This window comes from Triticum aestivum, chromosome 4D (genome assembly GCF_018294505.1).
Source record: "Triticum aestivum cultivar Chinese Spring chromosome 4D, IWGSC CS RefSeq v2.1, whole genome shotgun sequence".
NCBI classification, from domain to species: Eukaryota; Viridiplantae; Streptophyta; class Magnoliopsida; order Poales; family Poaceae; genus Triticum; species Triticum aestivum.
In genome coordinates, this window is record NC_057805.1 from 60,608,207 (window position 1) to 60,621,383 (window position 13,177).

The 13,177-nt window shown below is 44.4% G+C and overlaps 1 protein-coding gene across 1 annotated transcript; it reads left to right on the forward strand.

Annotated features, from left to right (window-relative positions):
- The first annotated feature begins 3,261 nt into the window (after positions 1 to 3,261).
- LOC123096202 (PHD finger protein ALFIN-LIKE 8) lies at positions 3,262 to 12,420 on the forward strand. Its single transcript, XM_044517848.1, has 5 exons — positions 3,262 to 3,563; positions 3,679 to 3,711; positions 4,746 to 4,974; positions 11,592 to 11,718; positions 11,809 to 12,420. The coding sequence occupies exons 1-5, from the start codon at positions 3,473 to 3,475 to the stop codon at positions 12,091 to 12,093; spliced, it is 765 nt and encodes a 254-aa protein (XP_044373783.1). The 5' UTR covers positions 3,262 to 3,472; the 3' UTR covers positions 12,094 to 12,420.
- Positions 12,421 to 13,177: the final 757 nt, after the last annotated feature.

Consider the following 13,177-nt stretch of genomic DNA (forward strand, 5'->3'; position numbering starts at 1 on the left):
GGGAAAACCAACGCAATGCTCAAGAGGTAGCACCGAGCTATGAGCCCGAAGAAGCTAGTAGGCAGCGCCTCCGCGGGCCACAAGTTGACGCACATATATTGGAGCGCCGGCCTAGCCATACGGAGGAGAAGCTCCGCCAGCTGCTTCATTCGATGATTCAATAGCTCCGGACGACGCGACGACTAGAATTGCTGCCAGAACACCTTCTCCCCCTCGTGGCCCTCCTGCTCGCCGAAGTGGTGATCCGCGTCCATTGCACTCCTCGGTAGATCGGCGAAAACGTCCGCGGAGAGCCACAACTGGGTCAACTTAGCTCTCGCACATGATTTGTGGTTATCGCATGTGATAATATTCTCTGATTATCAGGGAGTGATCAATGACATACTCAGAGATACATGAGGGAGATATGCTACAATCATTAAGCAGATTCAAGCTACGTAAGGCTAGTTCACCAAGTGTCCCTTCATCTTTGAAGGACGTGAGACCAACATAGAGGTACATAGCCTTACTAGACATGCTTTAGGACTTTTGGTAGGACGCCATATGTGGTTCCTGAACCCACCCGATATAATTGTGTTCCCATTATCCTTAATATTGATCAATAAAGAGAAGTGTGTTTAGACTAAAAAAACCAAACACGCCCCAACGGAACGGCGGTAGACCAATGTGCAGGTGCAAGTCCCTACTCCCTCCGTACCGGTGCATAAGTCATTTTACATTGTGCACCCCAAGAAAGGCGAAGGAGAAAACGAGAGAACTTAATGTTTATTTGCTAATTAATATTATTGCATACGATACAATGAACTGACCACTGCATCCCATGCTAGGTAGTCTAAATTATTGAAAACATACATGCCCCACATTTCTTATTGGTTGATTTCTTTATTTATATCAAGAAACAAGGAACAAGGTGAGACTTAGTGCACCGCACCTAAGTGTTTTGAGATTATTTGATTTTCGTAATATGACTAATACACACGTATGAATTTTCGCTTATTTTGAGGTGTGCAAAGTTGCAAGGAACCAGAGACAGCCGCTGCCAGGACCAACACGCGAGCGGCCCATCGGGGATGCGTTTAAGAGCATCTCCAGCCGCGCCCCCAACAGCCCCCGGGGCCCCAGGACGCCGAAAATCGCCGGTTCGCCCCTTTTTTCCGCCCGGCGGTCACAGGCCGAACCCGGCTCACTGGGGGGCAATTGGGGCTCCGGCGCAAGGGAAAAGCGCGGCTGGCCCACACCGTCAGGGGAAAAGTCAAGGTTTTCTTCCCCGACTCGCCCCCCACCCCCGCGCCCTCGGCCGCCACTAGCTATATCCTGGCGCCGCCCGCCGCCCTTCACCGCTAGATAGCCATTCCCCGCCGGAAAAATAGCAAAGCTTCGCCGCGGCAGCCCCTCCAACAGCAGCTGGGCGTTTCCGGCCGCGGAGGGGCAGTTTAGCGGCGGGTACACGCCCATCGGGCGCAAGGTGTTCGGCGATTTGCCTGCCTCGGCGATGGACTCGGATGACGAGGAAGCGCTCGCCGCGCTGCTGGAGGAGGAAGCCGAGGTTGACGCCCAGGAAGAAGAGCATCTCATGGTGCTCGCCGCCCTCGCCCAGCTGCTGGCGAGCAATGAAAAGCCGCGGCGAGGTGGCTCGGCGCCGGGGCGGGTGAAAGCAAAGAACCGGCATCGTCTCGAAGGCTACTACATGCTCTACTCCGACTACTTCGCCGATGCTCCACTTCACGGCGAGAACACATTTCGACGCCGTTATCGGATGAGCCGAAAGCTCTTCCTCAGGATTGTGAATTTCATTCGGGAGTTCGACAACTACTTCAAGTGCAAGATGGATTGCACCGGCGCCCTTGGATTCACCTCCATCCAGAAGTGCACGACAGCGATGAGGATGCTCGCATACGGAGCTCCCGGTGATTCACTCGACGACTATGGGCGCATGGCCGAGTCCACCAGCATAGAGTGTTTCTACAAGTTCTGTCGGGCAGTGGTGGCAGTGTTTGGACGCAATACTTGAGAACACCCAATGCGGAAGACACTGCTCGGATCCTAGCACAGAATGCAGCAAGAGGATTTCCTGGGATGCTTGGAAGCATCGACTGCATGCATTGGAAATGGAAAATTGCCCATTTGCTTGGCAGGAGATGTACAAAGGCGCCAAAGGCGGTTGCAGTGTGGTACTTGAGGCGGTGGCCACACAGGACCTCTGGATTTGGCACTCCTTCTTTGGTATGCCAGGAACTCACAATGACATCAACGTGCTGCAGTGCTTTCCTGTCTTTGCCAAGCTTGTTGAAGGTCATTCTCCTCCGGTGAACTTCGAGATCAATGGGCCGCACTACAACAAGGGATACTATCTAGCTGATGGCATCTATCCGAGATGGTCGACATTTGTGAAGACAATCTCAAACCCTGTGCCAGGAGGCAAGAACGCCTGGTTTGCGAAGATTCAGGAGGCTTGCAGGAAGGATGTCGAGCGGGCATTTGGTGTGCTCCAATCTCGATTTGCGGTTGTCCGGTACCCCGCTCAGACCTGGTCCAAAGATCAAATGTGGGAGATTATGACTTGCTGTGTCATCTTGCACAACATGATCATCGAGAGCGTTAAGAAGACCCAGTGTTTGACACTGAACCATACTACAGGCAGGGTCCTCTAGCCGAAATTGATCACCAGCTACCGGCAACCTGGACTGCCTATCTCACTATGCGTCAGGAAATCCGAGACCCACAAGTGCATCTGATTGAGCACCTATGGAGGCTCAAGGGGGACGCCGGGCGCGACGTGCGATGAAATATGAGTTTTTATTTGTTGAACTATATAATTTGTATTGAACTATTTATTGTTGTACTATTTTGTTGAAGTATTTGATTTTTCTGTGATGAAATATGTGATAAGAAAAAATTGTGTTGATAATTGAACGTCGAGACACGGCGAACTACGTCGAATATGGGCCTATTCTCGCCCATATGGGCCCTTTATTCGCCGAAATGAGGCTGAAAAGTGGGCCAATTTCGGACGCCTGGGGGCGAGCTGGGGTGATGACTGGGCGCAAAACCGCCCCAACGCCGATTGTATCGCCGGCTCGCTCAGGGATGATTTTTATGCGTCCTGGGGGCCAACGGCTGAAGATGCTCTAACCCGGCTTTTACAGCGGTCAGAGCTTTGCCGCGCGTGACCGTTTTCTTCGGAGGCGCAGCTGAAAATCGCAAACCTTTCATGGGTGCGAATGCAATTCCACCAGCAAAACAGGCAAGTGCGGTAAATTTGCAGTTGGAACCTCGATGTGATTCAAAGGCCGCGCTCCGGTCCCCCGAACTGGCCATTCCGCTCCACTATCTCCACAAAATCCATCTCCTCGGCTGGTCGCCAATCCCCTCGCTGTTCTTTCTAAAGCCTTACTACTCGCCTCGGCCAGTCGCCTCCGCCACCAAAACCCTAACCCTAGCCCCGGAGCTCAGGCGACGCTCGCGCCTCCAAATGGACGGGGGAGGCACGCATCGCACGCCGGAGGACGTGTTCAGGGATTTCCGCGCGCGGCGGGCCGGCATGATTAAGGCGCTCACCACCGGTGCGCGCTCACTTTCTTCTCCCCGGCCGATATTTTTTCGAGTGTTTCCGGGGCTCTGTGGTGAGGATTTGGAGGTTCTGATTGGTTTCTGGTTTTTTGGTTGGTGGATTTGCAGATGTGGAGAAGTTCTATCAGCAGTGCGACCCAGGTGAGCTCGCGACCGTCTCCGATTCGCCGTTCTCGGACCTCGAATTCGTTGAGGTTTCACATGGAAGTGATGCGGTTTTTTACCTGCTTGAGCGGAGTTTGTGTTTCTGGCGTGGTTTTCTCTTTGCCTCTTCTCTCAAGAGGAAATTTGTGCGCTACTTGTTGTTAACTTGTTATTGGCTCTAATTTGGGAGTCTCTCTGCCCCGATTTCTGTAGGGGGAATTTCGCTGGAATTACTGTACCGGTGGGTTGGGGATTTTTCAAACCTTTAGGAAGCTTTGTGATTTTTGCAGGAAAAGCCACTGGATTGTTTCCCTCTGTTTTAATTTGGTGCTTCTTGCTTTCGATCTACTAACAGATCAGTTGTACTAGAAAAATGGTGCGTGTGCGTGTGCGTGTGGGTGGGTGTCAGTGGGCGTGGGTAAGAGAGAGAAAGGGATGAGGTGGGGCGCTTGTTTTTTTCCTGATTTGTTGACTAGTGCTCTCGTCGGCTCTTCACACAGAAAAATGATGTGTGGTGCGGTGTAACCAAATGACCATGGTATCCATCTTATGAAGGGTATTTTCGGGCTTTTATTTAATTAGTCATTTTCCACTGACATAGTGCAGAAGTTTAACAGTATAGATCAGACTATCCTGTGGAGAACTTTCGAGGCTCCCATGTTTTGGTACGCCATCTTCGTTTGGCATTGTTTTTCGCGTCTTTATTTCACCACCACATGTCCTCGTGATGTCAGATGATATACTCAATAATTTGCCATATTTTAGTGTATCCCGGATTAGTCTTCGTTGGCAGCTGTAGTATTTATCCCGGATTAGTCTTAAAATTTGTATCTGTTGTGTTATGCATCGCGAAGGCGCATTATAGAGTCTGATTGGACGGATCTTTTCCTCATTCTTCTTTTCTCGTTTTGTTTCTTGGGCACACAGTTGCAGTCGTGCTGAGGCTTTCTTGGTCCTGGCTTGTTTTTATTGGATAGAATATAGTCCTGAATGGGACCAGGGGGCTTAAGAGGTTGCCATTTTGATTTCAGAGAAAGAGAATCTATGTCTGTATGGTCTTCCCAATGAAACATGGGAAGTGAACTTGCCTGCAGAGGAGGTTCCCCCAGAACTTCCAGAGCCGGCACTGGGAATTAATTTTGCTCGGGATGGGATGGATGAGAAAGATTGGTTGTCACTTGTTGCGGTGCACAGTGATGCCTGGTTGCTAGCAGTAGCCTTCTACTTTGGAGCAAGATTCGGGTTTGACAAAGAATCCAGGTATTGCATTTTTTTAGGCACGCAGCTTTTTTACTTATGATTTGCTTATGCTTGTATAGTGTTGCTCTACCCTTCATCTTTTAGCAAATGTTGTTGTGCTCTGGTTTTAGTCATATTCTGATAATGTGACCACCGGATAGTGAGGCCTCAGTTCATATGTTGTCAATGTAACTGTTTTTCCCACGGTGTGCATCAAGCATATTGGAAGCATAAACTTTAGTCATTTGCATGCTAGGTCTGTCAACGAGAAAAACAGGCTAGACAAGACTTACCCACGCTTGGCTAGAAAGCAGCTTTGAGCTTCACAGTGACTCACTGAGCTTGACCTTTGCTCGAATGAAGCTCACAAAAGCTCTAGTTCGGCTAGTCAATCTCATTAGTGGTTAGGCGAAATCACGACCATTTACAAATCAGCACTAATTCCCAGGCTTGCCACTCTCCCATCCTAGATCTTTCCCGAGTCGGAGTACAAGTACATGGACTCAACGATCTCGCCACTGTTGGAGAGGAAGAGTACACATCTGGAGTGGATGTTGGGAGGGTAAGCACGACTATTGCTAGGGCCGCAGTAGAGCTGCTAAGTATTGTCGGCCACAACATGAGGGACAGCGAAGGGGTGCTAGACAATGTCGACGGGGGCGAAGCAGCGGTGGGCATGCTGGGGAACCAGGTGATGGTCAATCGGGTGTGAGAGGGCATAGCCCAGACAATGGGGCTGGTTGCCCATGAAAGCATGACGTATTTTGTGATGGCTCAGATCTGATTTGAACGGTAGGGCTTGGATGACACATGAAGAATAAAATGACAGCACAAGAATCAATGTCCATGTTGGAAGGATAGCTTGACTTCATCGATAATATAGTTTTTTTGTTGGAAAATGCATTCTTGGTGAAGTATGATGTTTGCTTAGTTCAGATGTTATAAAAACTCGGCTTTATCCATATGCGCTATGCTCAAAAGCATACATGGGCCATGCCTCCATGAAGCTGTTCTTCTTCACTTTGTTTACACCAGTTGTTCTGCTTTAGTTGGTAAATTTATATCTGGTTTTGTGGCCAAACTTTGCCGTAACAAACTTGTGTGCCCACAATATATATCCATTCAATAAAACATATTGATCAAAACTGTGTATTTTGGAGACTTTAGTTAGAGGATAACATATATTGGACTGGACAGAGTATACTACTGCTGTATGGAAATGGAGTTGTGCAGGAATGTTGAGAAAATACAGGGTTAGATATTTTAGTTTCTTGGTGAATAACTATCGATATTAAATTTTGTGCCCACATGGTCAAGATGAAATGAGCACAAGGAACATTATACGGTATTTCAGATAAATAGTAAATAAACTTAATCTACGGTTTCGACCTGTGGGTTGACAATTACAGCATCATAAACAAAACTAAACCGAAATTAAGTTTAACTTACTTTTTCTACCTGGATATGGATCCTTTTCTTGTTTTTTTAGATAAAAGTTAAAAAATACAGCAGAATGATAAGCGTTAAATAGCTGCAATGTAGAGGAACTTTTGTTTTCTTCATTGTGGATCTATTAATTACTCCCTCTGTAAAGTAATATAAGAGTGTTTAGATCACTAAAGTAGTAATCTAAACGCTCTTATATTACTTCATGGAGGGAGTACTTGATTGGGGTGCATGAACCATACCGTGCTTTGCCTTTAGCCTATTAGTGTTTTTACACTAAGATCTATTGTAAAAAATTCTTGCTAATTTACTGCTGTACTCCCCATCCATGTTTTATCAGTGGCTTTTGACACATCATTTTCTGTCAGTTGGGCATGCCCAGCTGACAGTTAAGTTGGTGTAATTTGATATTGGTTTTGTAAGCCTAAATAGGCTAAAATGTTTTGGAAGGTTCATTGCAAGGGAGGCCAATGTTCTGTAGTTGGCATGTTAATTTTATAGTACATATGATTGCCACTCCATGCTATGACGCTTTGTGATTTGTCACTCGATGTGTAAGTCGCTTTTGGGTCACTTGTTAACTAAGAGATGCTCTAATAACGATCACCATGGAATATTTTGTTAAAATTTTCTTTCCGTCAATATTTGTGTGACTCAGCTTGTTGATTTTTGTAACTAAATGACTCATCATATAAGTGTATTTAGTCGTTCACTAAATCTTTGCCTCTTGTTTTATCATCTTTTATCTTGGAATATTCTTGTGTTATTGGATGTTATCTAGTCAAATTTGTTTTCGGTTTTGTGTGCTAGGTAGTCCCATATTATATTTGATTCTTAACGGACTTAGTGTTAAATCTAGCTTTAATTCATCCATAGACCCCCTCCATTCTATTTTGTTAGACTTGATCATACACCGTGTCTTTCTGCTTTGTTCCATTTATGACTTATCAAATTTTGTAGTCGGCAAGGAGGAATTTGTCCTTCAGGATTAGTCTTTTTGTTTGACTATTGTCCAAGGTCCAAAAAGGTGGCATTATGTGCTTGCCTAAGGGCACCTTAGCACTGGGCGGTTGCCTTTTGCCTTGCTTCGGCCCTAAGCTGTGGTCAAGGCATCCAGTGAAGTCCTCGGTGATGGAGGAATGGTGGTGCTGCAGGAGAGAGAGGCAGATGTGCTACAGGGAGAGGAGGCATCGGGATTGTGTCGAAGCAGAAGTCGGTGGAGGCAAAGACTCATGTGGTACACTGTTGGTGTTGTCGAAGCAAGGGATCTAGCAGCAACTGATAAGCAATCGATGGCTTAGATTCTTCCTCCGGCCTGTGAAGATATTTTAGGGTTTCCACATGGGCTAGGAAGTGTTTCCATACGAGCTGTAACTAACGGCCATATATGTGAAAAGTCCATTTAGGCCCCGAGCACCAGGCAGCTCGGAATCCTTGGCACAAACCCACCTTGCAGCTCTATACTCTTTTTTTATGTGTTCGTCCTATTGAACTTTTTTTATTCTTTTAAACAAGAATCTAATAAACTAGAATAGTGTCAGTGAATTTTTTAAGAGAATCAACTAATCAGAGACTTTTAGGATCTTCTTTACACCGGGGAAATCTGCTGCTCCTGTCCTTTTCTTTTCTTTTAAGTTATGTCTCTTTCTTTTTGGTCCATCATGCTATTATGTAGGGGTATTCATATTATAGTTTCATATATGGAGTAGTATTCTGGAGCGCTGCAGAGTTCCCTTTCCATGCATCCCAATTGAGATTTTCCATGGGTGGCAGATGTTCTGAGTTTTTGACGTGACAAAGATGGCCACCCAATATAGGGGACTACAAATTTTAAGGTTTTCTTGACAAATTAGGGATAGTGAGGATACATTAAGTTCTTTACATATGCACTCTACGGTGAGAACATTCTATATGATGCAACAAGCAAGCTAACAGAACAAGTTAAGCAAGAACCACAAGTTAGAGAAGAGGATGTATCCCCAAGCTCGCACTCTTGGGAGAGTGCTAATCTTGGGATAGTGAGGATACATTAAGTTCTTTACATATGCACTCTACGGTGAGAACATTCTATATGATGCAACAAGCAAGCTAACAGAACAAGTTAAGCAAGAACCACAAGTTAGAGAAGAGGATGTATCCCCAAGCTCGCGCTCTTGGGAGAGTGCTAATCTCTGCTAGAGGGGTGCGAAAACCAAAGCTTCTCGAGCGCCACGATAGGCTCACCCTATTCTCCTTGAGCCTCCCACTGAGGTTGCAACCGAAGTTGAAAACTTTTCTGCTAAGTCCGGGGGGCTGGCCGGAGGGTCCAGGCTGCTGGGCGAAGGCTCAACAGAAACATTACAACCCGATTGCATCCTTTCTGTTGTGCCCGAAGTTGGTTCCTGGGGTGCTAGAAACAAAACATGGCCAGGTTTTCAAAGTGGGTTCTCTCTTCCATGGGATGGATTGTGGGTGCATGTAGGTTAGCGTACGTGAGTTGATTCCCACCAAATCTCCACTCTGCGTCTCCTCTTTTGAGTTGTCATTAACACCAAAACAGTTAATAGGTAATCTACTTGACCCTAAAGAAGCCCCTAAATAATCTACTTGACCCTAAAATACCTAGGTAATCTACTTTGGCACATGAAATAACATATCTCATTTTCGTATTAATCTCATGGTTAACATTTCTATTTTTTCATTTAGTGATAAATTGAGCGGTTAGTGTCAATTGTTTGATAAATAATGTACTATATTTTTATCTTCATTCGTTTGGAGCTTCTGTTCATTCTTTTTTTATATCTTTAGTTATGCTATTTCTTAGTCATCTAAGAATTTCTTAGTTCTTGGTTGACACTAAGCACCGTCAATCCGATGTGGAGATATGTACGAGATTTCATATTTAAATAATAGATACTTTTACACTAGATGAACAAATCATTATAACACGGTGATTGTTTCTCGATATGTACGAATGTATTTGTAAAATTCATTGATGATTTGTTAAGTTTTGGTTGACTCAGACAATAGTACTTTTGGTACTTAATGAACAACTATTACATTGGAATGTTCTTTTTAGATTCTCATGGAATATTTGTGAAATTATCAAATAATTAGGTAATTCTCATTGGACTAAGACAATACTCCCTCTGTCTCAAAATGCATTCCTATTCCCTCAACACACTGAACAACTTCTTAGATCTGTATGAATGAATTTGTAAAAGTGAGAATTAGTTAATTATCTAGTTGACTGAGACATATATATTCCCTCGTACCTTTTCACTTTAATTGCTACATGGCACATAAATCTTAATATTATTAATACAATGTACTTTTATCAAGCATAATTACTCTTTTTATGTGGCTAAGGAAAATAATTGTACCAATATCACATTGTCATTATTATTTTAAGATCACTAACAATAATTGTAGCAATATATTGGTGAGCTTTTTACCAAACATTGAGCTAGGCTTTCATTGACAGTAATCAAATGCTACTCTTTATTACCTGCCCATTTGTACGAGGCTACCCACAGTATCATGCATGCCAACTGGCAATTTTGATGAGGTGGCATCGAATTAAATGAAGAGAGGGTTGGTATCATATTATTATGATACTGTATCATAATAAATTTTATGTTACTATGAGTCATGCATGACAATAAATAAGATCATGTAAGATACTAATCTATGATACTGTGCATGATATATGATGCTCCCCAGTCCCTACTGCCAGGAAAGTTCATTTTTTATTGGTTGAATGTGTCAACATGTGTCTTCCATTACTTCGAGTGGTTTTGTCTAGATAAATTCTTTGCCTCATTAACTACCATCCTCCTACTGTCCCACCCACCTACATACAGTAGCACTGTTCAAATTGGCCACACCACTCACCGGATTGCACCACCGTTAATCTGCAGATTCCAATGCAGAAATTAACACTCATGATAGATCTGCCTGTCGCTCGTCTCCCAAATCGCTGTTCTTCCATACTCCCTCCTTTCTGGTTTATTGGGCCTATCTCATTTTTTTTAGTTTTTCCATTTTGTTAGTCCCGTTTTCGTTCCTCTTCATCACCTTTTTAGATTCTGAGGCGATTAGAAGAAAAGTAACTAGTGCATGTAGCCGTTTCTACTCATTTAGTGGCCATGCATGCATGCGCTGGAGTTAATGCCAGATTAAAGCACCTTTTTTGCGGGGAGAAAGTGCTAATTGGACAGTTTTGCAACCTATGTAATTTGTTCCACCACTCGCTATCTACTTTGGTTGAGGAGTTTTTTGAGTTAAGGCCTTTAAACCAGAAGGGAGGGAGTATATGCCTCTATCTTCATCCTCCTCCCCAGGGAAAACTGCTCAGAAGCAGCCCAATCTCCTCTGCTCGTCAGCTGCTAGGAGATAGCACTGGAGCTTCCCGCCTCCCCCATCTCACTTCCGAGCTCCCATGGCGCTGCAGCCCCGTCCTCTCCTCTGACCTAGGCAGTACAGTTGCCAGGTAGCTGCCTACCCCTAAGCCTCCTAAGAGCTGGTGCTGGGTAAACGCTCACCTAGCACCTGGAGCCTTTTTAAGCCTTGCTACTGTCCATGGAGTATCTTTTGTTTTCTATGCATATTTTGATTTAAGTTTTTGATACATTATTAACATCATGATCAACCCATTCCTGCTAATGAATAACGAATTTGCTGTTTTAGTCATCATTTCTTATAATCCATCAACAGTTAAACCAAAAGATGTTACAACGGAGTACGCGAAAGGACACACCACCTAAAATGGAACTACCATTTTGTAGCAACAGACATGCATGCATGCATACTTGCAATTGAAATGATTGTACATGAGTAAATTGAAATTATTTGAGCAGTTCTGGATATGCAAATTTAAAAATTCAGTTGGAGTATCTACGGTCAACAGTTTTTGCTTTAAAAATTGAATGAATTGTCTAGGTATTTCTGCTTATCAAATGTTGTTCTCTTGCAAATGTGAAGTTTGGTTAGGTTGACAGGTGAGCCTTTTTATGTACTCTCTTTGCTGTTGTTGTGTTGGTTTCTTATGTGGATTCTGAGCTTAAAAAAACGTTGACCATCTAGTATAGATACAAGTTTTCTCTTGTCTTATTTAGTCCCTTTAGATATTTCATTCTTTTAAAGGTGTGATTGTATTTCTTACATATAGTGGAGATCAGTGTCATTAGTTACATTTTGTGTTTTTGTTGCAGGAAGCGGCTTTTTAGCATGATAAACAACCTCCCCACCATATATGAGGTTGTCACCGGAACTGCGAAGAAGCAGGTCAAAGAAAAACACCCCAAAAGCAGCAGCAAGATAAATAAATCTGGCACTAAGGTAATAAACTATTTTCGTTTTACTGCAACAATGCTGACCTAAAACTAAGCTCATAACTTGTTGGCTTTTGGCGCAAACACACTTCCCCAGCCATCTCGCCAGCCAGAACCTAACTCAAGGGGTCCAAAGATGCCACCACCTCCGAAGGATGAGGACGACAGTGGAGGCGAGGAAGAAGAGGGAGAAGAACATGAAAAGGCATTATGTGGTGCGTGTAACGATAACTATGGACAGGATGAATTCTGGATCTGCTGTGATGCTTGTGAGACATGGTTCCACGGTAAGTGTGTGAAGATCACCCCTGCCAAAGCTGAGCACATCAAGCACTACAAATGCCCGAATTGCAGCAGCAGTAGCAAGAGGGCCAGAGCATGATATCGGATTCCTCCACGGCTCATGTCTGAAGATCCAAGGATTTGACTTACTGTAAAGATGCATGTGGGACGGAATGCCCAATGGATGTGCATTCAGTTGTTGCTTTGAGATTAGTACCAGCCTTAGGGGTCTTGCTGTGTTGTTATTTGGTGTATGTCGGTGATGTTCTAGATTTACTTGTAGTCTTAGCAACTAATTGTAACAGCTTGTATGTCTTGGAGCCTTGTCAGTGCGCCTGTTCTGGACTCTCAGTGTCCTAGGTCCAGTGATGTATCACGCCATCATGTACCCTTGTTGTAATTTGTTGAAGAATCGCCTGTTATCTTAGCTTTTACAGCCTAGTTATTTGGACAGCATCTACCGATAGTTCCACTGTTTTAAAACTTGGTAATAGTTGGGTGTTTGTCAACTCGAGAAATCACAGGTCGCCAGTGCAATGTTTAAGATGGATTATCGGTGGTGCTTTGCTACAAGTGTAGGTTGTATTTTCCATCTGATGGTTTGCTACCCTTGTTGTAATTTGTTGAAGAATCGCCTGTTATCTTAGCTTTTACAGCCTAGTTATTTGGACATGTTATCTAGCATCTACACATAGTTCCACTGTTTTAGAACTAGGTAAATGGTAAATAGTTGGGTTGTCTACTCGGGAAATCACGGCTGCTGGTTCAATGTTTAAGATGGATTGTCGGTGGTGCTTGCCACAAGTGTAGGTTGTATTCCCCTTCTGATGGTTTGCTATCCTCTCTTTTGGTTGTGGCAAAAGCTCAAAAAAGTTTGCCCGCGAATACATGTCACTGATCATGGACTTATGTTTCAGGTATAGACAGTGCCCACTATCCAACGCTTTTGAGGCAGCCTAATCTCCGTGTAATCTGGCGGGTTTGACTTGTGCAGTGCTCGACTTTTGTGAGATGGAACACCAACGCCCAGGTTGGCAAGGCAGGAAGAGTGGACTGCATCCGATGCCATTGCTGCTGCCCCGCTAGTTTACACGCAGATCTGCATCAATCAAGGTCTCCTTTTTGTGCCGCTCCTCTTTTTTCCTCTTTTCTCGGCCTGGTTTTCTGCTGGTGATGTCCCTGTC